Here is a 27,246-nt window from a genome sequence, read left to right on the forward strand (position 1 = left end):
CCGTGGGTTGCATTTCCCAGCAGTGGGGACTCGGATCTGGAGGGACAGCAGGAGCCCAAGGGCTGTGAGGTGCCCTCAGCCCCTGCAAAGTACAAAAAGGCCCAGAAGAGAAAAGGGAGGAGCAGCCCCAGGCAACCCCAGCACACCCGTTACGGGACCTGAGGGCGAAGCAACAGATCGGCCAAGACAAACACAAGCACACGCAACTCATCAAACCTCCTCACGTACGTGTTCCTCCGGACCTGATGCACAGCCCAGCTAGGGTGAGTAAGGCTGGGGTGGACAGAGCAGGAAGGGGGCACATCTGGAGCTGGGGCCAGGCTCGGCCAGACGCTGATAAAACCACAGACAAGGCAGGAGAGGAGGAAGGGGCGATAAGGGGTTGGGTGGTGGCCACCACATCACAGAGCTAAGGCGCTTCTCTGGGTGCAAAGAGGGGACATCGGCCCTGTTTACCCTCTCCTCAATCCTGGCTATAGCCAGCTTGTTCTTTCGCTTTCCTCTGACTGTTGCTGACCGCCACAAGCCAGCTGGGGGGGACCCAAAAAAAAAAACCCTGATCTGCACAGAGCTCAGGCTGCCTGGCTCCGCTGACACGAGGCACTCCAGCCGAGCGCATAGCCCGTCCTTGTAACCCAAATGCAACACGAGCAGTGTGTCACTGGGTCACCCCGGTCTAAGGCGAACGGGGCGGGGAGAACATTTTGGTCTTTGTTTTACAGTTGCTGCCAAGATTCACCCACAAGGTCTCCATGGATGCCTGGAAGCGCACCAAAGTCTAAATAACAACAACAACAATAATAAAAAACTCGAGAAAAAGACAGCCCCGCAGCTGCTGGGAAGATGCCCTGGAGTGTGCAGGAATGTGCTCCCCAGGACAGCGGGGCAGCAGGGGTGCAGCGGGCACGGAGCCATCTCGGCGGGGGACAGCGGCACCGTCCCAGGTGCAGGAGGATGGAAACGGGGGGGGTCCTTGTGCGGGGACCCCGCAGCCAAGAGGTTCCTGACTCCCCCCCCAAACGCTGCCCCTCACCAAGGCAGAGACACTTCCCGGGGGTGACTCCAGGGGTGCAGGCTGCCCTAGCAGCCCCAGTCCCGGCAGCACCCCCTGGCACGTCCCTACCCACGTTCTCCCCCCACTTTGCCCGGGTGGGGAACGGGTCCCGGTACCGGGACAGCCCCAGCAGCGCTGCCCTCCTCCTCCTCCTCCTCCTCCTCTTCCTCCCACCGTCCCGGAGCAACCCGGGGACCGGCAGCGCCCGCCCTTTGTTTGCCCAGGGCCGTGCCGGGTGCGCCCCGAGCCGAGCCGAGCCGTGCCGAGCCGTGCCACTCACATAGTGCTTGTTGGGGATGCGCCTCTTCTGCACGTCCAGCACCTTCACCTCCGCGATGCTCCTCCTGGGCATGCCTCTGCCCCTCGCAGCCCGGCGCCAGGGGCCCGGCGGGGAGCGGTGGCGCTGGGGGAGGCACAGGCGCACGCAGCCGGGACCGGAGCTCGCAGCCGAGCCGAGCCGAGCCGTGCCGTTCCGTGCCGAGCCGAGCCGAGCCGAGCCCAGCCACCCGCCCGCTGCCGGAGGCGGGAGGCGGCCCCGGCCCGCCCCGACCTATCCCAGCCGGCGGGGCGGCCCTACAAGCGCCCGCTTAAAGGGGCGAGCGTGGCCGCCGGCCCCACGCGTGTCCGTCTCCTCCACGCGTGTCCGCCCCGCTAAGGGTGCAGCTGGCACGGGGGGGCACCCGGCCGGCTGCTGCCTGTCCGCCCCACGCCGTCCCCTGCCCCCAAATCAGGGGGGAAAAAAAAAAGAAAAAGGAAAAAGCTGGCGTGGGTGCGACACGGGAGAAGCGCAGGGATGCGGCGGCACCGGCCGCTCCGGGCTTTTCGCTGTAAGTCGCCAAGGTCAGCGGCCTGCTGCTCAACGGCTCCCCGTGTCCAGCGCTGGGAAGCAGAAGCCGTGGCAGCCCACGGGCGGTGCTTTTCCTAATAACACGTGTGGAAAAAGGAGTGTGAGGCAGCGCAAGTCCTCTGCGGCTGCCCTCTTTCTTTCCCCTTCTGCTCTTTTGAAAAGAGCAACCCGAGATGCTGTCAAAGCACGAGAGTCAGTCCAGCGCTGGTCAGGGGCAACTTAGCCATTTCTCCAGGAGGGCACGGCTTCTTTGGCCTTATCTGCTGCTGTTTGCCTTCGTAGGAAGCTGCAGAGGGTAGAAGAGGGTCCAGGCTGACGCCTCCTGCCTGACATGGGGGACCCGTGTGTGGGCTCCACACCCAGGGTTTGATCCTTGACCCTGCTCTTGTCCCGTAAGAACTGCCCCCAAGGCTTTGCTGACGTGGTTTCCAACAGCATCAGCCCTAAGGCATTTGGGGAATGAATTGAGTAGAAAATAGAGGCTTTGTTGGCTGTGGGTATGATCGGGTCACCAGAACGGCCTTACCCAGGACAACCTCTGTACCCTCTGAAGCTGGGAGCTGAGCCACTGCACCCCACTTCTTGCTCACACCCCACTCCATCAGGCCATGCCCTTGGAACAGTGGAGAAGACAACGCAGCGACCTGGTGCTTCTCTGCACCAGCACCACCCTTGGCCTGCTTCTTCCCAGCAGCTTCTCAACACGTGGCATAACCACAGCCCTCTTCCCTGTTGGGCTTTTAGTTACATTATAAAGTTACCCAAGACTCATGCTGGCAGGTCATTAGCTTTCATATGAATTTAATTTAATCATAAACAACTCATCTCACTCCTTGGCAGCTCCTTAAATGTGGCCCTTTTTTTTTTTTTTAATGCTGTTAGCTTTGTTCGCGCCACCATGAAGAATCGGGGAGGTGCAGGCAGGTTGCCAGGGATTTATCACCGCCCTTGCCCCCCCAGAGCTCTCATCTTCATACTCTTTCCCCTCAGTTGAGCGCAAGACTTCTGTGCCCCTGCAGAGGAGGTGGTTGCAAGAAGGATGCTAGGCTGTGCGAAGGGGAAACTACACCACTGGCACCTGCTGGCATGCCCGACTGCCACCACGGGGTACAGAAGGATCAGTTGTACATTGCTCCCCTCCCTGAGTGCTACTTAAGAGTCAAAGCTTGGGGAAGCACCAGGGCAGACAACATGTGGCAGGACTGTAGCTTTTCATCACTTGGGTGGCATTTTGCAGGCACAAGCAGCTAGAGTTGTACTGGGTTTAAAGCCCTGCTAGATGGGCAAATAAATAATCTAAAGGATGACCAGAAAATCATTGAAAGAAGCTGTGTATAATGTTGGTAAGAGAAGAAACTAATAGTGAGGAGGTGAGGAACACTGGAGAAAGTGGGAGTAAGAGAGGAATTAAATAATTACTGGTCTTTGTGTGCTTAGAAGAGAAACAGGGAGCTGCTGAGGGCACTGCAGCTGAGCCGGGTGGAGGAGGATGTTACCTGAAGAGCTCAGGACTGAAAGGCTGGGCAAGGTGATCATGGGGAAACAGCAGGAGGTGACTGGACATGAAAAAACACACACACAAAAGAAGCACAGAAACCTGCTAAACAACGCAATGGATGTTAAACTGCAAGGTGATGGGAATTGAGTGAGACAATTGAGTTACAAATGCTACAGCTGCCATCCCTCCTGCTTCAGGTGCTGGTTTGTTCTGTTTAGCAGTGACTGCTGGATGCCGGGCATCTGCAGGGAAGGTGCTCGGGCTGCTGGTCATCTGTATGCATAGCTGCTCTCATGCATTCTGGTAATTTGGTTTTACAGAGTGCACAGACTGACCCTACATCCCTCGTGCTCTGAAAACAACATAGCCAGGCTGATCGTTTTGCTGCCCGGTCCATCTGTACATCAACACAGAGTCATCTAGACCCCTTGCACTCACGACCACGAACCCTAGGATCAGTCTGTGCTTGCCCAGGAATGTCAGTGAATGTAAACACCAGTATAAAACCACACGTGCAGTGAGTTCTTAGTTCCTGCTGCTTTCCTCATCAGGAAACGGCCGGTTAGCAAAAAATAGTCAGAATTAAAGAGGAAAAAAAAAGGCTGGAAAGAGCAAATAGAGAACATGATAACAAGTCCCTGCAGCCCACAGGGACACAGTCAGGCTTTGTCTGGGGAAGCTCTGCTCTCACTTCCCCTTTCTCAAAACCTACTGGCATCCCCTTGCTGATAAATCCAGTCCCCAAATGCCACAAGATCCACCTGTGGAGATATATGAGACTGAAAGCAAAAAGGAGAAGGTGTGAATGAGCTGTCATGGCATCTCGGACCCACCTGCTCCAGGGCCCAGACCCTGGTTTCCTGCCTTCACCCTCCCAGCTCCTTTCTGGGCACTGCTCTGGGTGCAGCAACATGCTGCTGGTCTGTCGGGCCATTTCTTTACATCTGGGATAAATCACATGTATGAGATAGCCAGCTTGTTACGCACAAGAGGTTATTATTTCAGGACAAACCCACTCCAGGCTTATGGACACTGGCGGAGAGCCAAGGGACTGCACAAAATCAATCGGAAACACTTAAGCATCAGCATTACTTCCCCAGGGCTGTAATCTGCTTAGAGGGGGCTGAAGTGACTCCATCGCACCTGGACCCCAAGAACACAGACAGTGTACGTGGCTCAATCACTTCCGAGCACCCAGGAACAAGCAGAGGCTGGAACTGATCGCAGCTGATGCTGTCAAACGGCTCCTGTGTTTAATTAACAGGTCTGATGAGAGCTGTTGAGGAGACAGAGCGTGGCTTTGTGTGCTGACCTGGTCACCTCCTGTGGGAGGCATGCCAGGAAGCCAGCTGGAGAGCCTTGGCCGGGTCTCTGCTGCTCCTCAGTCGTGTATCAAGGCACTTGTGATGGCCCTGGAGTCCCGTGCTTGCCCCACACCTCTGGTATGGTTGCAGGAGCAGCAGGGATGTGGCAGCAGCACTTCCCACACTGAGGTTACGTGGTACAAGGGTACAGGTGGAACTGGGGGGAGTTTGGGGATAAATGAGTTGTTCCCTGCTGCTGGGTCACAGCTGGGCTGTCCCCAGGGTCTGGCAGGTGTCAGAAATGTAGTGGAATGAGAAATGGTGCCCCACAATCACCCAGAGAAAACAGCACCTGCAGCCTTTCTGCCACAGACAGTCCACTATTTCTGCTTGCTTTCTTAATTTAAGAACGGTGAGTATTCTCCTAATCCTTCCTCACATACGGAACAAATTCATTTGTCTTCCCTGAGCTCCCTGACAAAGACGAGTCAAAAACAGGGCTCTTACCACAATATTTTACGGGGCAGGTCTTTGCAGCTGGAGCACAGCGAGGCAGTGGTTACACACTGTATTGCCACGGCTGTCTTGCACCAGTTCTCAGCCACCTCCAGCAACGATTTCCCACTGGTTTGACCCCAATATTGCCAGGTTCAGCTGCATGTGCGGATGACACCGAAGGCAGCCAGCCTGGCGGCAGAGTGCTGCCCTCCTGCACAGAGGTCTCACAGCAGGGAGAAGCAGAGCCCGTGCAGGGGGACTCCGTCCTTGCCCTGTTTTCACGAGGACAACGCTGGGGACAAAGTACTGAAGCACCAAGGAAAAGCAGAGATGAAGGTAAAGGTGTGCCAGAGCAAACACCGATCTCTGCATCCAGGATTAAAGCTGTGCGAAGGGGCCAGCCGGGGCGGCCGCCTCAGCGTGCGTGCCACCTAGTGCCCGAGAGGGGAACGGTGGCCGGAGGTTTAACCTTGTCCCCAAACCTTGTCCCCAGACCTTGCCCCCTGCAGCAGGAGAACGCGCAAAGGCCCGCGGCATAGCGGGGTGCAGAGGATTTGAGGAGGGAGCCCTCGTCTCCAGCTGCGCTCCTGCAGCGAGGGATGGGGAGAGGATGCAGCGACAGCAGGAGGGCAGCGGAGGCACAAAGCCCGGCTCCACGGCCCTCCCTGCATGCCCTGATTTTTCTTCCCCCCCCCCCCCGAGAGCATCGCCGTCCCCTTCACAGCAGGAACGCTGTGAAAGGCCCTGGGCAGCTGCGAGGATGTGACAGGACAGAGAAGGTAATGAGGAGAGCCGAGAACAGTACGGCTTGTGCAGCACCACATACTTCTCAGGGCTGTCATCTATTATTATTATTATTATTTTTAATAAATAAATAAAGATTTGTCACTTTTGGTCTGTTTTCAGTGTTCCACCAGGGCAGGTGACAGATAGTGGTTATTTCTGGAATATACAGTACTTTCCACGTATTTATAAATTAAGTATCCTCGCAGTTGAAGCTCCCCCCAGGCACTGCCAAGGCCGTGCAGATGAAGTTAAATACTCCCCTGAGCTCCTGGGGATACACTGGGGGAGACCATTTTTGACCAGTGTGCCCCAGGGGGTGGTGCAGTCCTGGCACAGGTAAATGAAAGAGGTGGTTAATTCTGTGTCCTCAGCTAGTTCCTCTCTTACTATCTCACAGAGCAAGGAGACAGGCACCTTGCTCTCATCCTTCTCTCACTGCAGTGCCGCCCAGTTAACCCCCCCCAGCCAGCTGGTTTGCACCAGCAGCTCCCTCTGCCTTTCACCACCTCCCCTTTGGACTCCCAGCCTGCACTTTTATGTAACCAGGGTGGACCCAGGTAGCAAGGTCACTTCCAGCATGGCAGAAATTGGTAGGTTCTGGAGCAACTTTCCAAAAACAAGGGGGAAAAAATCACAGCAATTGCACCAGTACCTTTCAAAGCTGTTGTTGTACAGTGCATGTCCCTGCTTGGTGCAAGGCATCTACGTGAAAGAAATAACTAAACCTGCAGGTAAAAATCTCCAAGCAGCAAACAAAGACCACACAAGCCCTGGGGCTGGTTACAGAAGCGGTGGGACCTTTTCTGAGCAGCCTGGGGGAGCAAGGAGAGGCGTCCCCCCTGCACTGATGGGAAGACGAGGTTTGCATCTTGGTCTCATGACACGGCCCCAGATCCAAGCAAAACCTCAGCAAGAGCAGCAGGACATAGTGGGGAGGAGACAGTGAGGCAGCCCTAGGACATCCTTGTCCCAAAAAAGCATGGGAACTGAGGCATTTGTCTGGTATCTTCTGCTAAAGCCAGACAACCTCATCAAAAAAAGGAAAAAAAAAAAAAAAGGAAAAAAGTCATGCATAAACAATTTGCACTCTCCAGACAACTGGATGCAATACTCCCCCTTCGCCAAGCGGAGGCACCCGAGCACTGTTCTAACACAAGGAAGTGCTGCCTGACTCGGGTCTGCCACAGTTCCAGCTTCGGAGCAAAGATGTTACCGTCAGTAAGCTGCAGCACCCAGCAGAAGTGTTTCTGAAACAACTAGCTGCATTTTAATGAACTGGAATTTCAGCCTTGCATGGTTCACATGCCAGAACTGGCTCTGGAGCTTTCCGTAAGTCAGCAAAACCCAGACTGTAAAAGCAAAACTGTGCTGATCTGAGGCCACAGCCAGCAATCATGCGGGAAAGCAGACACATGCCTGGGTTTCTCAGTCTGTTACTTTATTAGAAGGCTCTATACATCAGTGGTCACCCCACTAGAGACATTTTACAAAATATTAAAAAAAAAAAAACACTTTTATTCAAAGCCACATTTTTAAAAATGGCACCCCACCTCCCCTCAAAAATAAGTTGGATTTATTCATGGTTACTTCTGAACAGGAAACGTCAAGACATCCTCTTTTTCAAGGGGGAAAAATAAGCACCCTGTAAACATGACAATCATAAGACGTGCTCCCCTGCCCCCTTCTAGGAGAAGGGTTTGGTGTTAGAGCCCCAACACACCTGGAAAAGGAGCTGAGAACAGGCAAAGGGCAGGGGACAAAACCATTCCCACCCTCTGTTAGCAAAAGCAAAACTATGTTGCTAGCTCGAGGCTGCAAGTAAGGTGGACTGGAGGAGGGGACAACCGATTCACCTTGTGAGTACTTACATCAGCCCTTTAAAAGCCCCCAGAAATATCCTCCATACATTCTCATGGCTGCACAACATCCAGAGAGAACTGATGCTCCTGGGCTGGTGCAAGAAGGCAGTCAGAGAAGCTGCAACCCCCTTCAGCGAGACCAGGTACATTATGCTGCAGGTACAGTATGCTGCAAGACATCCTTCCACTAGTCACGCACAACACATGAAAGGCCAGGCCCTGGGTACTGATTTCTGCAACAACAACCATTTCATGGAACAGCTCCAGCTGACCCCAACAGGACAGGGAACAAAACCTCGGGGGCTGCTATCACACATTTCTATTGCAGCTAAAAGGCTGAAACCAGCACATTGTCCTGGTTCAGGATCACCCCTGCATTCATTCGTTTTTATGTTAGCTCCCAACTGGTGCTGTCATTATATCTGAAAGGCACAGTCAGTGTTTTTGGAGACGGGACAGACAGTCTCCCTAGGACAGGCCAGTTACTGAAAAGCCACTAAGCAGTCTGCGGGCAAAGGGGCCCAGCCCTTAGAACTCTGTCTAGGCTATGTTTGTTAATAAAGATAATAATGGTGTGGATTCAGAAGAAACTTGGAATGGCCCAAATGGATGTAGTCTTGCTAGTTTGCAGGAAGCTTATTAATATGTATTATGAACTCTAAATGGTGGTGAATGCACTCCTCAGATAAAGAGGTGCTAGAGACCTGGGGACTGACTCCTTCAGCTAGGCACCTAGAAGTGTAGCACGTCACATACCACCTTTTCTTGAAATGCCAATATGTCTCTGAACCTACATGTGAGATTTTAAAATATATATATATATTATTTTTTTTTAAAGTGATATTTCATTTTGCTAGGGTAGCAGGCATTTAACAATTGTCTGGAGATCAAAGAGAGAAAAACTTAAGTGCTACCACATACCCATTGGTCACTGCCATTGCATAAGGAGGGTGCTGCCCAGTGAGGTCTCTGTCCCCTTACCCAGGTCCATGCTCTGGGACCTGCCCAGGAGCTCAGCCAAGCAGTGCATGGTGCAGGTGGGGAAAGAACGGCAGCCCAGCCGAGACACATCGCCAGGGAGCAGAGAGGATGGAGGGCTGGACCTGCCGCTGCCCTGTCACCGCAGCCTGACCCTAAGCTGAAAGCCCGGAGAGTCACCCAGGAAACTGGCACTTCATGAGAAGATGAAACATCAGTGGAGAAAGCAATGCTGAAGGTAACGAGCCACCGTGACCTGTCTGCATCTCCCCTTCCCTTGCTCCAAGAATCCTTTATTCCACCCTGTAACCCTGACTGCAGAGTGGCTGACCTACCTGCCCACATACAAGGCACTTAAAAAAATATCTCAAACACCTGTGTGACCGTGAGGGCTGTGGCAATGACACCCTTCTGCCCTTCACTGACTAAAGGCACGTGGCTGTGACCAACACCTCGTGGTGTCACCGCAGGACTGGACGCCATTCCAAACCTCCCCGTCCGCACAAGCACGTACTCTTCTGTAAGAGACAAAGGCCTGCACAGTCTGTACTAGGAGCACGAGGAAAAAAGGAACCCAACCCTCCCTGCTAAAAGGAAAAAAAAAATCCAAATCGCTGTCTCCCTTGAGCACAAGAAAGCCACAGTAGATACAAATAAGGCGAGTGCGGGGGGCCACAAGGCCAAGGTTAGCATAAGACACCACCAAAGCTGCTTTGCCCCAGGCCAGCTGTTTATGGAGGACCAGGAGGAGAAGGAGCAGCCGTGAGGAGAGGCTGCTGGCCGTGGGCTGGGTGCGTGAGGGCCTGCCCGCTCCTCCTGCTCGGGGCTGTTACTGCTCCAGCCCGAGCTGACGGGCCTGGTGAGCACCAGGCTCACGTCCAAGGCAATGCGTTCAGCTAACGGTGCCAGTACAACCACAGAAACAGCCCTCCCAGCCTCCTCGCTGAGCGGGCCAGCCTCTGGAAAAGCCAAACCTTCCCGCCAGCACCCCACGTGAAGGACAGAGGCCACGTTTCTCCCAGACAGAGCGAGGGGACAGGCGGGTGATGTCGTGAGCAGAGGCTGCCAGGAGGGTCTTCCAAGTCCGAGAGGCCCCCCTGCAGCCCAGGAGGGCACGGCAAGTACCAGCTGGGGGCCTGCCAGCTGCCACCTGGGGGTTAGGAGCTCTCTGTGGAGCTGAACGGGATGAACTTGGCGTGTTTGGTTGGGGATGCGGGGGTCTGTTCATCTGCCTCCTCGCTCAGCTTGAAGAACATCTCCTGCTCACGCTTCTTCTGGTTCAGCTCATCCTCCAGGGCCTGAAGCAGAAGGGAACACATGCAACAAGAGATGTGTTTGGCGTTGTACTCGATTTATGGACTTTGTCCCCCCCGACCAGCCAAGCAGGACACCACAGGGGAGGCCATACCTTCTTCCGCGGCCTCAGCTTGTCCCGCCACTCCTTCATGTGCTGGTTGTGGTTCTCGTCCAGGGACTTCAGCTTCTGGGTTTCGTGTTCAATCAACAGGTGACACTTTTCATTCTAAACACAGACCGCAAAACAAAACACTCATTAAGGAGCTGGGACTCTAAGTCCTGTGCTCCGGCCAGCCGTGCATCAATCAGCCAGAGGCATTCAGAGCTCTGAGCTCCAGGGCATGTCAAGACACGGCCACAAAAGCCTCTGAGGCAGAGCCGAGGATGCCAGTTCTAGTTCTCTGCAGCCACTTCTGACAATGGCCAGGACTTTGCTGCACCCCTGAGAGGCCAAACCAGGAGGCATGGGTACCTGCAGCTGCTGGAGCTCGTTCGTGTTGCTCTCGCACTGGGCTAGCATGTCCTTCATCTGTGTCTCATGCTTCTGCTGCTGGTGCAGCCGCTCTGCCTTTTGCCTCTTCTCTTCCTGCTGAGCAAACTGGAAGAGAAGAAAGCAGAAGAGTGTGTAAGCATCGCTTCCTTGAAGCCAGTTAAGAGACCAGTCAACTTGTACTACTACATAAGAAGGAAAAGAAAAGCCCTGATGATGCTCCCCAGTGCTACTCGCAAAAGCAAAGACCTCTGTCTCCCTGCAGTGGGTTAGAAATTTGGGAACGGTGGCTTCTTTCCAACTTCCCTTCCTCAGAGAAGTAACTGTACCCCCAAGCCAAGCCTCAGCCCTGGTGTCCTCTGCACGGCCTGACCTGTTTTATCTTCTCCCGCTGCTCGGATGCGCTCCCACTGGAGTGGATGTGAAGGCTCTTCTTGTACATGGCCATGCGTGTCTTCCCTTCACTCCGCTGGATTTTGGGCAGCCGGGCCTTCTCCTGCTGTTGCCGAACCTTCATTTGCTCTACCATGCGCTGGTTGTATCGCTGCATTTGCTCCCTTTCCTGCAACGGCACAGGACAAGGCATCAGAGCAGGAGACACACATCAGGTGTGCCAACCTTCACTCAGTGCTGTGGGAATCCACCAAACCCCATAACGGACAGTGAGAAGTTTCCAGAAAAGCCCCCCAAATTCACAGCTGCTTCTTGGATGTTAAATGCAGGCAGCACAGAATATACAGCCCAAGCAAGTATGCTGACCCCAGTGTTATTGTGATCCCTTTGGACTAACTTTGACCAAGTCCCTCAACACTTAGCCCATTCTCCACCCTCATTTAAATCCTAAAAGGGATGTTTTTAGGGACACCCCTGCACCCAGCCGAGCAGCACCTGGCACCGGCATAGGAAGGAGCTAACTCCTCACCTTCTCATGCTTGCGGAGCAACTCGTGCCTCTGGAGGAAATACTGGTCCTTTAGCTGCTGCTTGACAAGCTGGTGCTTCTCCTGTTGCTGATGCTCTTCAAGATCCCAGATGCACGCCTCCCGGTCTGAGGAAGGGAGAAGAGTCAGGAGAAAACCCACCCAAGCCTACCAGCTCGGTCACACGCAGCATCCCAAGCACGAGTGGTCCCTACACACGGGAGCAGCACAGCAGATGTGGAGTGTGACTGTTCACCACCTGTTTTCCAAGAGAAATTGGTTGCAAACCATATCAGAGAATCATTCTCGTAATTACGAAGCCTAATTGGTTCATATTTGTAAAGCACTCTGAAGATTAAGATGCTAAGTATTATTATTGTTAAACATTTAGACAGGATCTGGCAGGGCTGTTTTTTCTAAATCCTATCCTGCCAGCTTGCAACTCTGCCGCAGCATCTGTTGCGTGGGAAGAGCCAGCAGTGGATAAGCCCATCGTCACAGCATTTGCTTTCTTCCTCTTCAGCCTTTGCCACCCACCTCTCATGAGCTGCTGCTTTTTGTTGAGGCACTCGCGCTCCTTGTCGCAGATCTCTTTTTTGTTCTGGGCAGTTATATTCTTCATGGCTAGCTCCAGGTCTTCCTTCTGCTTGGCCAAAAAATCCTGTTCCTGGAAGGAAACAGCAATAGCACCATGAGCCCTCCTCCTACTGGAACCTGAAAAGCATCTGGTGGTAATTTACAGACTACCAGTCCCTCAAGGGAGAAGGATGCTTCAGTCTGCTCTGCCCTATCCAGTCTCTGAGTCGTGGCAATATTCTCTCCGCCTTACCATGATTTGCTTTTTTTGGGCAAAGTCATCCATCTTCACCTTCATGTTCTCCTTGCGCTGTTGCCGTGGCATCTTTTCAACCTCATTCTTGACCTTCGGAGAGGAAGAGGAGATTTATCAGCAGGTAATTTAGGCCAAGAAAAACCCAACCTAATGTTGCTAAACAGCAGAACCTCAGGAAAAACCCAAATATACCAAAGAAAAGCAAGAGCTTCCTGCTAAAATGCCACCTGCTTCCCCCTCAAGATCTGCTATGGACAATGGCTGATGCTTTCCTGGAAGAAACAGATGCAGGAGACCACGATTCCTCCATCCTACCCCACTTACCTCCTTCTTCATCTGCTTCAGCTGCTCCATGAATTTTACATGGTCCCGTTCCTGCTCTAAGCGAATGCGCTTGGCCTCCTCCCGCCGGCGCAGTGAGTGATCCTGTTCCATCTTCTCAATCTGCTGCTTCTGCTGCCGCTCGAGGTTCTCCAGTTCAGTGTCGTAGAACTTCTTCTTTGCCTGTATGGGAAGGAGAGGTCAACCTCAGTCTCCTCTGAGCTTTGTTTTCTTACAAAATTGTATTTTTTTTTTTAAGTGGGGTGGTTGTCCTAGCATGAATCGAGCCTTTTTACTGAATACAGAGGAAAGAAATTTCCAAAGAATGACGCATGAAGTACAAGCCAGCTCTAGTGTGAGCACGAAGCATTTCTGAATTTGTTCTAGTGCCGATGCATTTCAACACTTTTTCCTTGCTTAAGTCCTGTTCTGTAACATCCCACTGGGACCCACAGCCCTGAGCAAATATTAGCAGGCAGTGGAGCTCAAGCATAACACTTCTTTCTCTGCAGACAAGAATTTTCACATTTGAGGGTACTGTGTTCCGACGGCGCACTTGTGCCTGATATCTGCGAGCAGCAGGGACAGAGAGCACTGGTATCAGTAGGACTGGATTGCAAACTGCCACAGGTAAGTGGTAAAAGAAGCACATGTGGAGCTTTCGCACATCACACTGCATGGTGAATAATTTCTCACAAATGAGAAGAGACTGGCTAAGATGGAAATTTACAGACGTGGCACGTCAAGACTTCAGAAATATAACAGAGCACATGAATGAATGATGCCTCCCAGCCTGCTGCAGGACGGGGTTATCAGACGGACAAGCTAGGTGAATTAATAAAGGGGTATTTAGAAGATGGCTCATGAAAGCTTTAAAAGGATTTACCTATAAAATCATTCTACTTCAATGTAAGCTGCCCACCGAGAAACTAAATAAGCCAACCAAGTTTATCTTTAGTCAGTTTATACTCAAAGACTTGCCAGTTTTTCTGCTCTCGCACTCTAACCACATCACTTTCTTATTTGAAGGGTTTTTTTTCTGTTAAACACAACAGTACTGCTTCTCACAGTAGGTAGGAAGGGACATACAAGAAAAGATCGCTGAAGAGGGAAAGTCCTGAACAACTTTTTTCCTGCTACACCCTGCAGTGGCAATCAGTGCTCCCTAAGCACTTAACACCCACACAAGGCTCTGTCCCCAGCAAATGCATCCTGTCCCTCGGATCCCAAAGGGGCTTCTCAGCTGTTTTGCTCCACCCCAAGAAGACGCCCCAGGCTTGCCACAACCCAGACAGCACTGCCCTGTGATGGGGCTTGCAGGGCATCTGCAGAGAAATCAAACCGAATGGCAGCCGGCAGCTTCCCCTGCCTACGTACCGTCATTTCTTGCTCAAAGCGCCTGAGCATCTGCTCCAGCTGCAGCTGGTGCTTGCTGTTGAGCTGGGCCTGGTTTCGGTGCTCCTCCTTCTGAAGGAGACGCAGCTCCCGCAGCTCCTGGCGCCTGTAGAGGGTTATAAAAGGGAAGGGGAGAGAGAAATGAGGTCAGACGAGGTCAGAGCTGCGTGCCTGAGCGGAGATGGCAGAATCAATAACAAGAGCACTGCAGGAATGAGGGAAAACTGCACGGGCATCCCTTAGCACTCAGTTGCTTTGAGCATAGACAGGAGGTAAATGCCAACTGAGGGATGTGCTGTTGGGCTCTGCAACACCAGCCCACCACAAGGAAGCAGGGTGCTAATTACATTAACTGTTGGCATGCTGTCAGTTTTCACAGGTAAGGCCTGTTAGCATTCGAGCCTTCTCCAACAAGCCTTGACAAAGCTCCTAAAGTGATGCTGCAAGGCAATTCCCTCCAGTCAGGATCCAAAATATCCCTTCTGCCATAAAGATTAGTGCACGCTGGTCTTCAAAACACAGCTCAGGCCAAGCTGGCATTGCCCTGGCCTGGCTCCCCCGCTCCGTATCCGATTGTGCTCACACCCAGAGGGGCAGAAAGGGCAGTTTTCCCAAATTGTGACCTATCTCCCAAGGTGTTGTGTCACTCCTCCCACTGAGTCCCCCAGCTTCATAGCTGGTGAAAGGGAGCCTCTGCTCGGTCAGGAGGTTGTGTTTGAGCCTGTTTCCTGAGCTTGTGCCCCAACCAAGCTGGAAGCCAGCGACGTACCACTCAAAAGGAAAAGCAGCAGCAGTTTCCCTGCGCAGGATCACCACTGCTGCTGTGCATTAATGCTACACACTGCAGTGCAACTCTCTGGGGGCCCTATTGGGAAAACCACTTCGGAACAATTTCTTCTCTCAAAACAAACTCAAGCCCCACTAAATCAATTGGCTCAATAGGATGGGCTCTCTTCTAATTTCACTTTCAAATCGATGCCTTGGTGTGTTCCAAAAACTCAGAAGCAAGGCTCCTAAGTGCAAAACAAGACACCAGGAGAGTTCACCATGCCCACTAGGTAGCCCCAGTAGAACAGCCACTTTTCCCAAAAGATGCTCAGGGACCTGATACTTTCCAACCCCAGCCTCTCTGTCCCTTCTTCCTCCTTGCAAATGGAGCAGGCACCATCAGAAGGAAGGATTCTTTTTTCAGGGATGCTGTCTTCATGGGAATAGAGCTCAGCTGAGACAGTACAGCGAGCCCCCTGCCTGGCACAAATACTACTAAGAGAAGACTAAAGGAAGTGATGTCCACACTGGACACTTGTCTTGTCCAAGTTGGACCAAGGCAGGAAACATGAGGACTTTAGGTTGCTCCTGGATTTGCTTGTGGAGAAGAATACACTGCCCAGTGGGTTGCCCTGCCCTCCCTTCCACACTGGTGGCCAACTTGCCTGAGAAATCTCATCTCTTCATCCTTCTTCTCATCCTCGCTGATGATCTTCGAGGTGGTGACACTGACCTCCACTCCATCCACCACAAACTTGCGGGTGCGTTTCAGCGTCTTGTTGTGCATCCGGGAATCCTGAGTTTGGCAAAGGAGGAAAGAAAGAGGCCATGAAGCAGCTCCCCAGCTTGCTGCTCGGGGCATACAGCTGGAGGTCTCAGAGCAATTTTGGTGTTCTTGTTGATAAAGAGCAAATGCAAGCAGGGAAACTGCATCAAAGCAAATATCATCAGCAGATCTGGAGGTGCTGTTCAAATCGTGCAGACTTTGCTGCATGATGGAGTGAGGTGTGATTTCCACCCTGCAAAACTGCAGTTCCCAGAAATCCACACAATGCGGTGTTTGCAATGTTTCCTTTTAAGTCCCCTGGGCCATCTGACCCACAGGTGCAGGGCAGCCAAGGCCTCCGCATCAGGCTGCAGCCGCAGACACAGCTATGGGGAGAGGAGCCAACCCAGCCCAACATCTCTGCACGCCTGTCCCTCTGGCCCTCATTACAATACCTCGCTAATCACAAGCAGCTCCGAGCCCCTTACGGCAACCTCCCCAAAGCACAGTCCAGGCTTGTTTCCACTGGAGTAGGGGAAAGTGAGCAAGCCTGCCTCGCTCTGCATCCGCAGCCAGGCTGAAGGACTGTGACCAGGGACTCGGCTGCTCTGACAAAAATAATAGGGGCACAAACGACTTGAATCACAGTCCTACACGGAATGCGCAGGGGTAGAATGGGCCAAGACTCCCCCAGATCCTCTCATTCTTATGCTGATGGCCGTTACAGATAGAGAACACGGCACAAGACTTTCCCACGAGCCTGCAGTGGTCAAAGCAAGCCCCCAGAGAGCTTCCAGCAAATGGAGGAGTGCTGTGGCTTAACCCCAGCGAGCAGCCCAGCACCACACAGCTGCTTGTTCACACACACCCCCAGCTGGAAGCGGGGAAGAGAACCAGAAGGGTAGAAGTTAGGAAACGAGTGCGTTGAGATAAAGACAGTTTAATAAGAAAGGAAAAGAAAAAAAAAAAGAAAAAAGAAAACAGAACCCCCACAACTGAAGGAAAAAACAAGCGATGCACAACGCAATTGCTCACCACCAGCCGACCGATGCCCAGCCAGTCCCTGAACAATGGCAGCCCCCCTGCTAACTCCCCACAGCCTTATCTCTGAGCATGGCATCCTATATGTTATGGGGTATCCCTTTGGCCAGCCTGGGTCAGCTGTCCTGGCTCCGTCCCCTCCCAGCTCCTAGTGCTCCTCCCTGGCAGGGTGATATGAGAAGCTGAAAAGTCCTTGGCTTGGTGCGAGCACTGCTCAGCAACAACTGAAAACATGGGGATGTTATCAGTGCTATTTTCATTACAAATCCAAAACTTAGCACCCTATGAACTACTACAAAGAAAATTAACTCTACCCCAACCAAGCCAGGACAAGGAGCCAGAGAAACACCGAGGCCACACGACTTGCCCACTGTATAACGACGTAGCAGTATATTAGCAGTTAAACCAACACAGAGAAATTGGTGCAAAAAGGCTTGTATGAGATCAGCTTAGGTCACTAAGACTCTTACTGCCTGGAAACTGAATTAAAATAGCCGGCCAAAACCCGGCATTTCCAGGGTGAGAAAAATGCCAACATTCAGCAGGTCCAAGCAGTACCCACCTGGGCAAAAATTCAAACTACGTACTCAAAATGAGGATCTCCTCCCACAAACAGTTCTATCTGAGAACGTTTGCTTTACCTTTTCAAAACCCTATCTGTCTCCTTCTACCTGCATCCCATTTCTGACTGCTTTCTCTGCCAGCTGCAGCCTCCCAGACTCACCTGTAGATTTCTATCCTTGATTTTTCTAAAACAAGATCTGAATACTTTCTGGTGGAATTTTTGCTTTCTTTTTGACTAAATTATAAACAACTGGAAAAGGAACCCGGTAATGAAACAGTGATATTAACTTTGCAGTTTAGCCTGTGATAAAAGTCTTGTAACAGTTGATGTTCACAAACAGAATGTGGTTTAACTCTTTGTTGTCCCTTCTCTGGCTGCAACCTGCCTGGCACCCTGTGCACATAACCCAGCATCACCAGAAGCACTAGCAGGGGCAGAGCAGGGGAGTCTACATCCACAACGCTAAGCCTGGGGATAGTCTGTGTGGACAAGCCAGGGGAGGCAGCAAGAGAACTCTCCTTCACCCCAAGTAAATAAATAAGCACAGCTATTTCCTTCAACTGTAAACAGCAGCCCCTGGAAATCACAAAACATCCCAGCCTGGGGCGGTCCCCAGCAGATGGGAGGAAGAGGAATTCAGCCACAGACAAACTCAAGAGGAATGGAGAGCACTGAAACTGCTGCCAGGTGAGGAGGGAGCAGCACAGCCTGTACTCTCCATGCACTAACAGCTCATTGAGCAAAGCAGAGGCACCACCAGGGCACCCAGGGCCCTCCAGCAGCATCACGTCTGGAGAACAGCTCTGCTTGGAAGCCTTGCTTGGAGATGTGATTTAGTCTGTTGTGAGCATCGTCTCTCTCTGGGTCAAATCAAACTGTCATCTAACACGACCATCTCTTTGGAGATTTACTCCCTTTAAAAACTGAAACAATCCATTTCCCCTTCTAGGGGACCAACTGGGGAGAGCAATTACACGTGTGGCACCACATGCATCCGTGGCTGGCCTCGAGGAGACTGGGTGGCACAGGAAAGACAGCATGGAGAGGTGAACGGCTATGCAAGAGTGTCACACCGCCCTCCTTAGCAGATCCACAGTGAGTGTGGGCTCTGCAGGGGATGCCAGCTCTCCTGCTCACAGCAGCAGAGAGGAGGGGAGGTCAGTTTTGCCAAGAATGGTATTTGGGCACGTTTCTGTGCTGGAAAGCTATCACTCATGCAGGCAATTGCAACACATGCTCTGCCCCCTCAAGTTGCCTACGTTTCTTCCCCTGAAGCTCAGCAAATATCATTCGAATTATTTTGCCTCTTCATCTAAGCCATGCTGACCTTGCTGGCTCTGGCTCACAAGCATTCCTAGCCTCCAGAAAGCCTTTGCAAAAGCCAAAAAGCCTGGGAGGTCTTCACGCAAATCGCTGCTGACACAAACCAGGCCAGATGTACAGCAGGTTGCAAAAACCGAGAAAGCCACCAGCCCAAATAAGCTTTCTCCTTGGGTTAGATGTTCTAGGAAAGAGCAGGGAATGATGGGCAACATATAAAGTTTAGGAAGTGACATTTTGGGTTTCATACTTGGGCTTGCTCATACTGTGTATGACTGCACAAGTCAGGCAAGTGGCACAGCTCCTTCAGATTTCTCCAGGACCTACAAGTAGCCTCAAAGCACTGGACTTTCATTAGATTTCAACGGCCTGGGACAGCAAAAGACATGCAACAGCTCCACTGAGAGCTTCTCCTCCCTTTCAAGACATGCCACCATGTGCCCATGGCACAGCTTAACCCAGCACTGCCACGAGCCTTTCACTGACCATCTCTGCAAGGCTATCCCACCGAACAGCACTCTGCACCACGGTGCACCTGGGGCACCTTTAGCATCGTGCTCAGGGGTTAAAGGCGAGGTTCCTAGACCCTCTGCTGTCATCCAGCCTCTGTGCTCTCCTACTGTACATGCTCCTAATCCAGACACATGGAAGACTAGGGGCAACTTACTTTCTCCTCCTGCAAAGAGTAAAAATCTAAATATCTAGAGTAAAAATCTTCCAGAAAAGCATTCTGCTTTCTCAGGAAGGACTTTCCTGGACTATGGCTGATGCATGCATGTGCTCAGCCTCTCAAGGAAAGGATCTGAATGTCAAGAACTTGGTGAAAAAGAACACCCAGCATTTACCATGGACTTGCTGCCCTTTCTTCTCTACACCCCCTGCCCACCAGTCTCACCTTCAGGGAGATGGAACCACTCTCTCTGTTGAGGGACAGGTCGGCAGACAGGGAGATGGTGAGGTCCATGCTTTCTGAGGCCGAAGTGCTGCCAGAATCTGAATCCCCTTTGGACCGGCTGCCAGGGATCGGAGCTGAGGAATCCAAGCTCCCGTTGGTGAGTTTCTCCTCTGTGAAGTTCTCCAGGTGGCTGCTCTCCGGCCGGTCCGCGATGCTGCTCCGCTCCCTGCTGCCAGACTTGGGCTTCTTGTCCCCCTCTGCTGAATTTCCCAGCTGTCCGGGCTGCGAGATGACGTCCAGTTTGCCCGAGGTGGCTTTCCCATCCTCTGGGCCAGAAGGAGCAGAGCTGACAATGGTTTTCGTGGAATGGTTGTTCACCAGTTTGTCATTGTCACTGCTTAGCCCTTCATCTGAGGCTTTGTCACCCTGTCCATTTGCTGTCTCCTTGCCAGTCCCCACAGGGCCGTTAACTGTCTTGGGCGAGGAAGAGTCTGGAGGCTTCTCCCCATCAAAGCTCAGCTGGCTCACTTCAGAGGGGTCCCTCTTGTGCTTTCCAGGTGGCTGAAAAGACAATGAGGGGAAGATGTTGGGTTTTGCACCAAGCCTTTAACACAACTACTAGAGCTGTAAGTCACTGTGCTTCAGAGCAAAGTCATCCACAGCTAGAGTTACTGGGAAGAAATCTTCCCTGCTGGGACATATGCCCTGGGATACTGATGCCTTTCTCCAGTCTGAAGCGCTCCAGACACTGGCTGGAAGGAAAGAGAATGGTGGAGGAGGTCTGAGAAATACAAGCACTTAAGAGGCCGCCTAGGAGTTTGCATACTGGATCCCTTTTCTCTTGGCTAGCACCACCATGGATTCACCACTGTCTTTTGCTACTGATCAGAGGGTTTGGGACATCTATGATCTGCAGCAAAGCTGCCTGGGCAGCCACAATGCCGTGCTCCTTCTGGGAGCCCAGCTCCCTCCTGGGGCTGGTGGTGCCCGCATCACTGTGCCATGGCCTGCACCAGGTCCTGTTCCACATAGAAACATCTTTTACTTTTATTTAGACCCAGTCATTGTTTCTTTGACTGGGAAGGGGAGTGGCATTTCCTAACCACTCCTAGGGTTAGGAAGCCTGGGCTCCATCCCCTCCAAGCTCCCCCTTGCCAGCGCCTTCAGAGCTGCCCACGCACAGCCCTTTTGCTCCTGGCCCACCAGATCAACTTTAGACCCTGTTTTAAGTCAGGATTTGTCGCTTCCCTTTTCAAGGACGACCTCTCTCGAGAAACAAGCAACCTGCCATCCTCCCACCCACACTGCAGCAGCGGGACACAAGCTGGAGCCAGGGGTGCTCAGCGCACTCACCGGCCACCCCAAGCCCCGTGCAGACAGCACTGCCTGGCAGAAGGGGTGGAGGAGAAAGGCAGCTCGGTGAAAACCCAGGCTCTCCATCCTTCGCACGTAACCCAGCCTTGCCCACAGCAGCAGCTCTGTGCACACCCCTCCTGCGAGTGGACAGCTGGGCCGCCCGCCAGCGCCATTGTTTCCCTGTGCCCTTGGCAGCCACCGAAACACGGCTGCTCCCTGGCCAAAAAACTGCTTTCCCATCCACCAGAGGGGCCCCAGCAAAGCAGCAGCCTTCTCCCATGGGTGTCTGGGGGAAGTAGCCACGAAGCAGCCTTTGGGAGCCAGGCTGGGGGCTTTTCCCCCCGCTGCAGCCCCACTCGGTGCAAAGCCTGGCGCGGGGCTGGCAGGGCAGCGCTCACCGAGGCGGACTCTGACGAGTCGTCGTCCTCTGCTTCATCCCGACTGTCCTCGATCTCCTCCATCACCTCAGCCTTCGCCTCGGCCACCAGCTCGCGCAGGGCTCGGTTGCTGGTCACCTTGCTCACGAAGGGATGCTGAAAAGCCAAGCACAAAACACCTATGTGAAGCACACAAAAACAGAAGGACGGCAAGGATCACTCCTTGCTTTTAAACAACTGCAAAGACCTAAGGACGTGGTTCTCGCCAGCATCATGAGGCTTAACCCCCTAAATGGATTTACAGCTTAGTACAAGGGAGGAAATGATGCCGAGGTTAAGTGCCAGCTCTGCAAACGTTCAAAGCACGATGCTCTGCAAAGCTGCTTTAACATCTCCCCCCTAAAAGCACCAGCTGCATTTAAACAAGGGGCTCTTGCTGCAGAGGCAATGCCCTCCCCTGCTGTGGGCAGGCTGAGCCCCGATGCAGGTCCGAGCCCACGAGACATCACTGGGGCAGAGCAGGGCAGCGGGAAGCCTGCACGCAGACACAGGCTGGGGGAAGATTTAATTGAAATTGGGCGCAGATCACTCAGCAAACAGTGGCATGTTTGTGCTGAGCTTCGTCAAGAGGCTGGGGAGTCCCTCTGGTTTCCAGAGCGCATCGTGCGCTTCCTCCTGTTGAGCTGGGCAAACATGCGCCCACCGGTGACAAGTGGAGCTGCTCCTCTCCCACCCACCTCCACACAGCACCCTGTGCATGTGGGGACAGAGCCCCCAGCACACGCTGAGCTGAGCTGCAAGTTGGATGGGATGTGCAGGATGTGCAGGATGCAGCAAACAAGTCCGTGATGCAGACAGAGCATTTGCAATCAGTGCAAAAAAAAAGCACCTTGTAGGGTTTCGTTGTTATTTTGGAAGGGGACGGGAGGAAAAGGGTTGGATTTAAATTTGGTATAATCAGTTATAAAGCAAGCTGACTGCCACATGGGCATTTTTAGGAAATGGGAGCCACATCTACTTCAGCTGGCATCAATAGGAGCTCTGCAATTTGCTCCAATGGGAAAAACATCGCTGCTCCATCTGGAGCATTTTAGTGGCTAAGTACTCTAGGACCATGAACACTTTCTATTTTTTCTTTTTTTTTTTTTTTTTCAGTTAAAGAAAAAAGTAGAAGGAGGAGGAAAGAATGAGGATGTACAAACACAGGGACCCACGAAGACACAGGTACCAGTGCAGACCCATCCCGGGGCCGGTGCTGGTCCCTACCTCCAGCAGCTGGGCTGCGCTGGGCCGGGTCTCTGGGTTCTTGTCCAGTGCCGTCTTCAGGAAGTCTCTGAACTCCAGGGACCTTCAAACACAGTCATTGCCAGAAGCTCAGAAGAGGGAAAGGCCTCAAATGCCCCAGGGGTCTGCTCAATCTCTTGTAGGTTGCGTCCCTATTTGCATCTGACCACGATCCCCATTGCGCTCACAGCATGGGAAGTGCAGTGCTCAATTATTCTGATTATTTGTAAGAGAATCATCAACCTGGTCAAGCAAGGGATTAGATTTTCCTTTACCCATGATGGCAACAAGACGGCAGGACTGAGCACTGGCCACTGTGCCCACAGCCAGGACAGAGAGATTGGGAGAGGGCACCAACACTTGGCTTCCCAGGTGAAGCTTGGGGACAAGGATGCTCCAGGATCCATCCCCTCAGCCTCAGTGAGGCAGGACCACTGTGAAGGATCAGAAACCCCACAGAAGGGCAACATCAGCCTGCAGAGAGCAGCTCCCGGATACAGAGTGTGTCCCAGATCCAGTTCTGGCTTCTGAGCAGCCCCAGAGGAAGCACTCCTATGTGGAGCAGCGGGCTCGATGCTTACCTGCCACCTGAACCCTGTAACTGCACTTGTGGCCCCACTACTCTCCCAGCAACTTGCTGCAGGCTGTCAGGCAGCATGTTTAGTCACAACAGGAAATCAAATGAATAGGTTGGATTTCTTTATTATTATTATTATTTGGGATTCATTTTAAATGCAGAAGGTTTCCAAACTCCAGGAAAGGAATTCTGGAGTTCTTGGCCACCTCCAGCTTTAGAGGAAAATTTGCCTTCCGTATAAGAATGGGACATTTTGAAACTAACGAGAGGACCCCTCCTGCTTCACCCAGCAGGGCTACCGGGGCTTCCTCCATGCTGCCCTGGCACTTGCAGCATGGTCACAGCCCTGCAGCGCCTGCTCCATCGCACCCCACACCGAGCAGCTTCCTTCACACAGCAGTGCCCAGGGCCCCAGGCACACAGCTGGACCCCAAACCCTACGCTAGGCTCTCAAATTAAACAGCACAGTGATAAAAGATTATTTTTTCTCTCTTGGAATACTGCACAAGCTGGAAGATGTGTGTTCCAGGCTTTGCTGCGCAGCTGCACCTTCCGAGGGGGAGCACTGCAGTGCGCATCACAAATCCCAGGGTGCCCCCTCCCAGGAGCTGCCAGCCAGGGCCCCCCCTCACCATTTGGAAGGGCAGCTGAGCGTGGGAGGGTCGGACTTGGCGATCTTCAGCAGGACTCGCATGGGGTTGAGCTCATGATGGGGCGGCTCGATCTGGGCCATTTCGATCAGCGTAATTCCCAGGGACCAGATGTCTGCTTTGTAGTCGTACGGCGTGTCCTTCATCGTCTCGCACATCACCACCTCTGGGGCCATCCTGCAAGGGGCACAGCAAGGAGCAGGGATGATGCCACAGCTGCTGCCATGCCTCTCAGCAGAGATTAAAAGTGCTTGAAATAATCTGCAGCATGGCACAAAAAATGGCCTTTCCTCCTAGCTCTGGGTTTAGGAAGTAGCAGCATCTTTTCTAAGGGTCATGGTCCAACCTCCTCCCTCTTATGCAGACCAGCCGAAACAGCCGAAGCAGCCCGTGAAAACCCTCAGGCCATTGACATCTGGCACGGATGTTGCTTCAGACAATAAATTAATACTCGCCGACCCCGTTCCTTCAGCGACTCGGGTGATTTAGAGGTTGCATTTCTGGAGCGAGGCGTTGTGCTCATGTGCTTGGAGCTGCTTCAAAGCACACTCCACCACCCAGGCAGAGGGGAGCAGCCAGAGCACACACGCGAGCACATGTGCGTCCCTCGCTCCTCCGAGCCTGGAGCACGGCAGCACCTCGGGGCACTGGTGCTGTGCAATGCTCCCATGCCACCGATGCTCCTCACAGCTCCCTTCAGGCAAAGGAAACCCTTCCACATGCCAACGCTGGCCCAGGCTCCTTGTTAAAAAATCCTCCCGCCCATGCTTGGTAAGGCAATACGGACAAACACGCCCCAAACACCACCGGCTCCGTGTTTCTGAGTGTGCCTGATTTCCAGAAGTGAAGCCATCACACGGCTCCTTACGAACACGGCATTGCTTACCCATCAGGTCACTCACCAGTAAGGGGTCCCAATGAAGGAGTCTCGCTTCTGCAAGGTTTTCATGTTTTTGGCAGACACTCCAAAGTCAGCTGCAAAGAGCAGTAACATTAGATGCTGTAGGAAAACTGAAAGGCCCTTCTGAATTAGCACACTTGGCTGAAATGCAGATTTAAAAGCAAACACACATTTAAAGAAAGAACATGATACAATGTGCTGTTTCCTCTAAGCTGAGCATCAGAAATTCAATTTGCTTTTGGGTACGCAGCCACCAGGGACCTCTCCCTCCCATGTACGATACAAGGCCAGAACAAGCCACCCCTGCTGTAACCCAAACCCTACATATTTACGGGGAAGTTGAGACCTTTTCCACAAACAAAAGCAGCTCCATGACAAATTTCTCTCGGCACTACTATTTCGTAGCAAAAAGTCTCATTTTACACCCGAAAAAACAAAGCACTGTTATATTCTTTGCCTCCCCTTCAACCCTGTACTGTGTGATGCCGTTCCCTGACTTTGTCCTCCTACAGACAGCTGCTGAAGCCAACCCAACCCATTAAGACCTGAGGTGGGTACTGAGCCCACCCCATGTCGGTTTTCTTTCCACGACATCCCTGGTGACCTTCAGAGGAGCTGCTGTCCATCCGCACCCTGGGCCCAGGGCTTCCCTGACTGTGGGTCCCCGTTGGCTCAACCCAGCAGAGCATTTCGTATGGCTGAGCAGAGCCCATGGTCGCAGGAAGGTCTCCATCATCCTGGGAGGGCTGTGCTTGGGTTCCTGCTGTACAGGCCACCCCTGAGTCTCCATCGGCACCCACAGACACATCTCATGAACACCCACAGCTGCTTGCACCCCTTGGCAGGTTCTAAAAGGGATTTGCACCTTTCTGATCAGACCTTCTCATCCCCCAGCAGCTAGCTGGACACGAGCTGAACTCAGACCTGTAGCGAGTTGGCAAGGCCACCCTTTGGCATAACTCGCCCTGTCACCACCAGACCTGCTCTGGAGATAAGACGAATTCTTCCAGCTCCCGGCCCTGCCAGTTGGCACCCTTCACAGGATGCTCAGCAGGCCAAAACACATAAAAATCAAGTTCAAAACGTGATTAAACAATTCATGAAAGAAAAAGTCCATCAAGGCTCTGGCTGGGGCTGGGGGGTGTCTCCTCTCTCCCGTGGTTTAGCGCAGAGCCCCCGCACCACGGTGCTGTGCTCGGTTGTGTTTGGGGACATTCATCGCAGTGATTTCCTGATGCCAGCACGTGGGGTACACATGGGCTGGGATCCCCGAGGAGGGAGACACCGATGGCCCCTTTCCCATCTCCTCTCCCACTGACCTATCTGTGGGGCAGTGTGTTTGAGAGCTGACCCCGACTGCCTGCTCAGGACCAGGCAGCAGAGCTTCCACTCTTCCCAACCATTTCCTTCCCAACTGTCTTTAACCCCTGCCGGGTTACAGAAAGCAACATCACATTTCTGTTTGCAGCAGCTATTAAGAGAACTCCCCATCTGAGCACAGCCTGATGGTGGATTCAGCCCCCCCATGTAAAAATAAGTTTTTCCCCATCCTTTCCTGCCCAAGCTCAGCAGACAAGAGGCAGGGCTGTGAAACCCACGCACAGTCCCAGCCCTGCAGAGAGCATCCCTCAATCCCAGCCACATTTGGGCACAGCCGATTGCTGAGATACAGTGCCCACAGCAGCCTCCCGTGGCACCTTAGCATGAAATGGCCCCAAAAGCACCACCGTCACCGACGGCCGCTCACCGAGCGAGTGCCCGCGCCTCCCCTGCGCTCACCCAGCTTGATGTCCCCGTCCTGGGTGAGGAGCACGTTGCCCGCCTTCAGGTCCCGGTGGATGATCTTCTTGCTGTGGAGGTAGTGGAGGGCTTCCAGCATCTGGCGGCAAATCACTTGGATCTGGGGCTCGGTCAGGCCCCGGTCCAGCTCTGTTGGGAGAGGCAGGGCAGGTAAATGGGATGGGGATCTGGGCTGGGCTCCACCTGAGCAGCAGCAGCAGGGCACGGGCTACCCAGCAGACCGTTTAAAAACTGCTGTCTGTGTGTCAAAGCAGTGGGAGACCAATGTAAATCAGCTCATTAGGGTAATTTATTCTCAAAGCCAGCGCTGGCAGCTTGGAGCTGCTGGTTCACGGCTCCCTCCCAGGGATGCGCGGCCAAGCCGCTTGGTCCAGGAGCAGCCATGGTGGGGATGAGAGGCAAGCGAGCCCGTGGGGGGACTGCAGCATGGTGGGGTCCCTGTAAGTTTGGGAAATGGGACCCTGCAGATGAGCTGGGTCCCACCCAGCACGGGGACACGAGGGGATGGTGCTGCACAAAGCAGGGAGCCGAGCTCAGCTGCAGGAGGCAGCGGGGCCAAATCCCAGTGCGTGATCCCCACCCACTGCTCCAAGATGGTTTTCTGGTGGCAGCAGGTACCAGCACACCCAGATCATCCCACTCTGTCCCTCCCTTTCTCTGGAGTTTGCAGGGACATGCAACCACTGGCACAACTGCCCTGCTGAGCTCTGCCTGGCTACCTTCACCACCTGAGGCCACTTTCCAAAGCAACGGCTCTGCCACCCAGCAAACCTCCAGGTGGTGAGCGTCGGCCGAGCCTTCCTCCCTCCCTCTGCAAGCCCTGGGCTGTGCATATACACCCTGTATGGTGGCCAAACGTACCACAGAGC

General features: G+C 53.1%; 2 protein-coding genes and 1 long non-coding RNA gene across 9 annotated transcripts in view; 1 reads left to right on the forward strand and 2 right to left on the reverse strand.

The window, feature by feature from the left end:
* Positions 1-1,580, reverse strand: part of SH3PXD2B (SH3 and PX domains 2B) — a 76,715-nt gene extending 75,135 nt beyond the window's left edge. For 2 of the 6 annotated variants that reach the window (XM_080554725.1, XM_080554723.1), the window contains exon 1: positions 1,335-1,580. In XM_080554725.1, the coding sequence (XP_080410851.1) occupies positions 1,335-1,406 (72 nt within the window). In that variant the 5' untranslated portion in view covers positions 1,407-1,580. The remainder of the gene's footprint in view (positions 1-1,334) is intronic. The other 4 variants (XM_080554730.1, XM_080554726.1, XM_080554724.1 and 1 more) reach the window with 3 other exon arrangements.
* A 2,116-nt stretch (positions 1,581-3,696) lies between these two features.
* On the forward strand, positions 3,697-7,067 carry LOC308177447. Its single transcript, XR_013939121.1, has 2 exons — positions 3,697-5,115; positions 5,231-7,067. It is a non-coding gene; the product is annotated as an uncharacterized lncRNA (long non-coding RNA).
* A 341-nt stretch (positions 7,068-7,408) lies between these two features.
* STK10 (serine/threonine kinase 10) overlaps positions 7,409-27,246 on the reverse strand; it is a 48,225-nt gene continuing 28,387 nt past the window's right edge. For both annotated transcript variants that reach the window (XM_080554731.1, XM_080554732.1), the window contains 16 exons: positions 26,357-26,506; positions 24,579-24,651; positions 23,659-23,853; positions 22,432-22,513; positions 21,187-21,321; positions 19,433-19,993; positions 15,511-15,641; positions 14,060-14,183; positions 12,686-12,865; positions 12,359-12,451; positions 12,067-12,196; positions 11,533-11,657; positions 10,984-11,172; positions 10,593-10,718; positions 10,233-10,346; positions 7,409-10,122 (listed from right to left, as the gene is read on the reverse strand). In XM_080554731.1, the coding sequence (XP_080410857.1) occupies positions 9,982-10,122; positions 10,233-10,346; positions 10,593-10,718; positions 10,984-11,172; positions 11,533-11,657; positions 12,067-12,196; positions 12,359-12,451; positions 12,686-12,865; positions 14,060-14,183; positions 15,511-15,641; positions 19,433-19,993; positions 21,187-21,321; positions 22,432-22,513; positions 23,659-23,853; positions 24,579-24,651; positions 26,357-26,506 (2,549 nt within the window). In that variant the 3' untranslated portion in view covers positions 7,409-9,981. The remainder of the gene's footprint in view (positions 10,123-10,232; positions 10,347-10,592; positions 10,719-10,983; positions 11,173-11,532; positions 11,658-12,066; positions 12,197-12,358; positions 12,452-12,685; positions 12,866-14,059; positions 14,184-15,510; positions 15,642-19,432; positions 19,994-21,186; positions 21,322-22,431; positions 22,514-23,658; positions 23,854-24,578; positions 24,652-26,356; positions 26,507-27,246) is intronic.

The sequence above is a fragment of the Anser brachyrhynchus genome (assembly GCF_964034855.1).
Source record: "Anser brachyrhynchus genome assembly, chromosome: 14".
Taxonomy (NCBI): Eukaryota; Metazoa; Chordata; class Aves; order Anseriformes; family Anatidae; genus Anser; species Anser brachyrhynchus.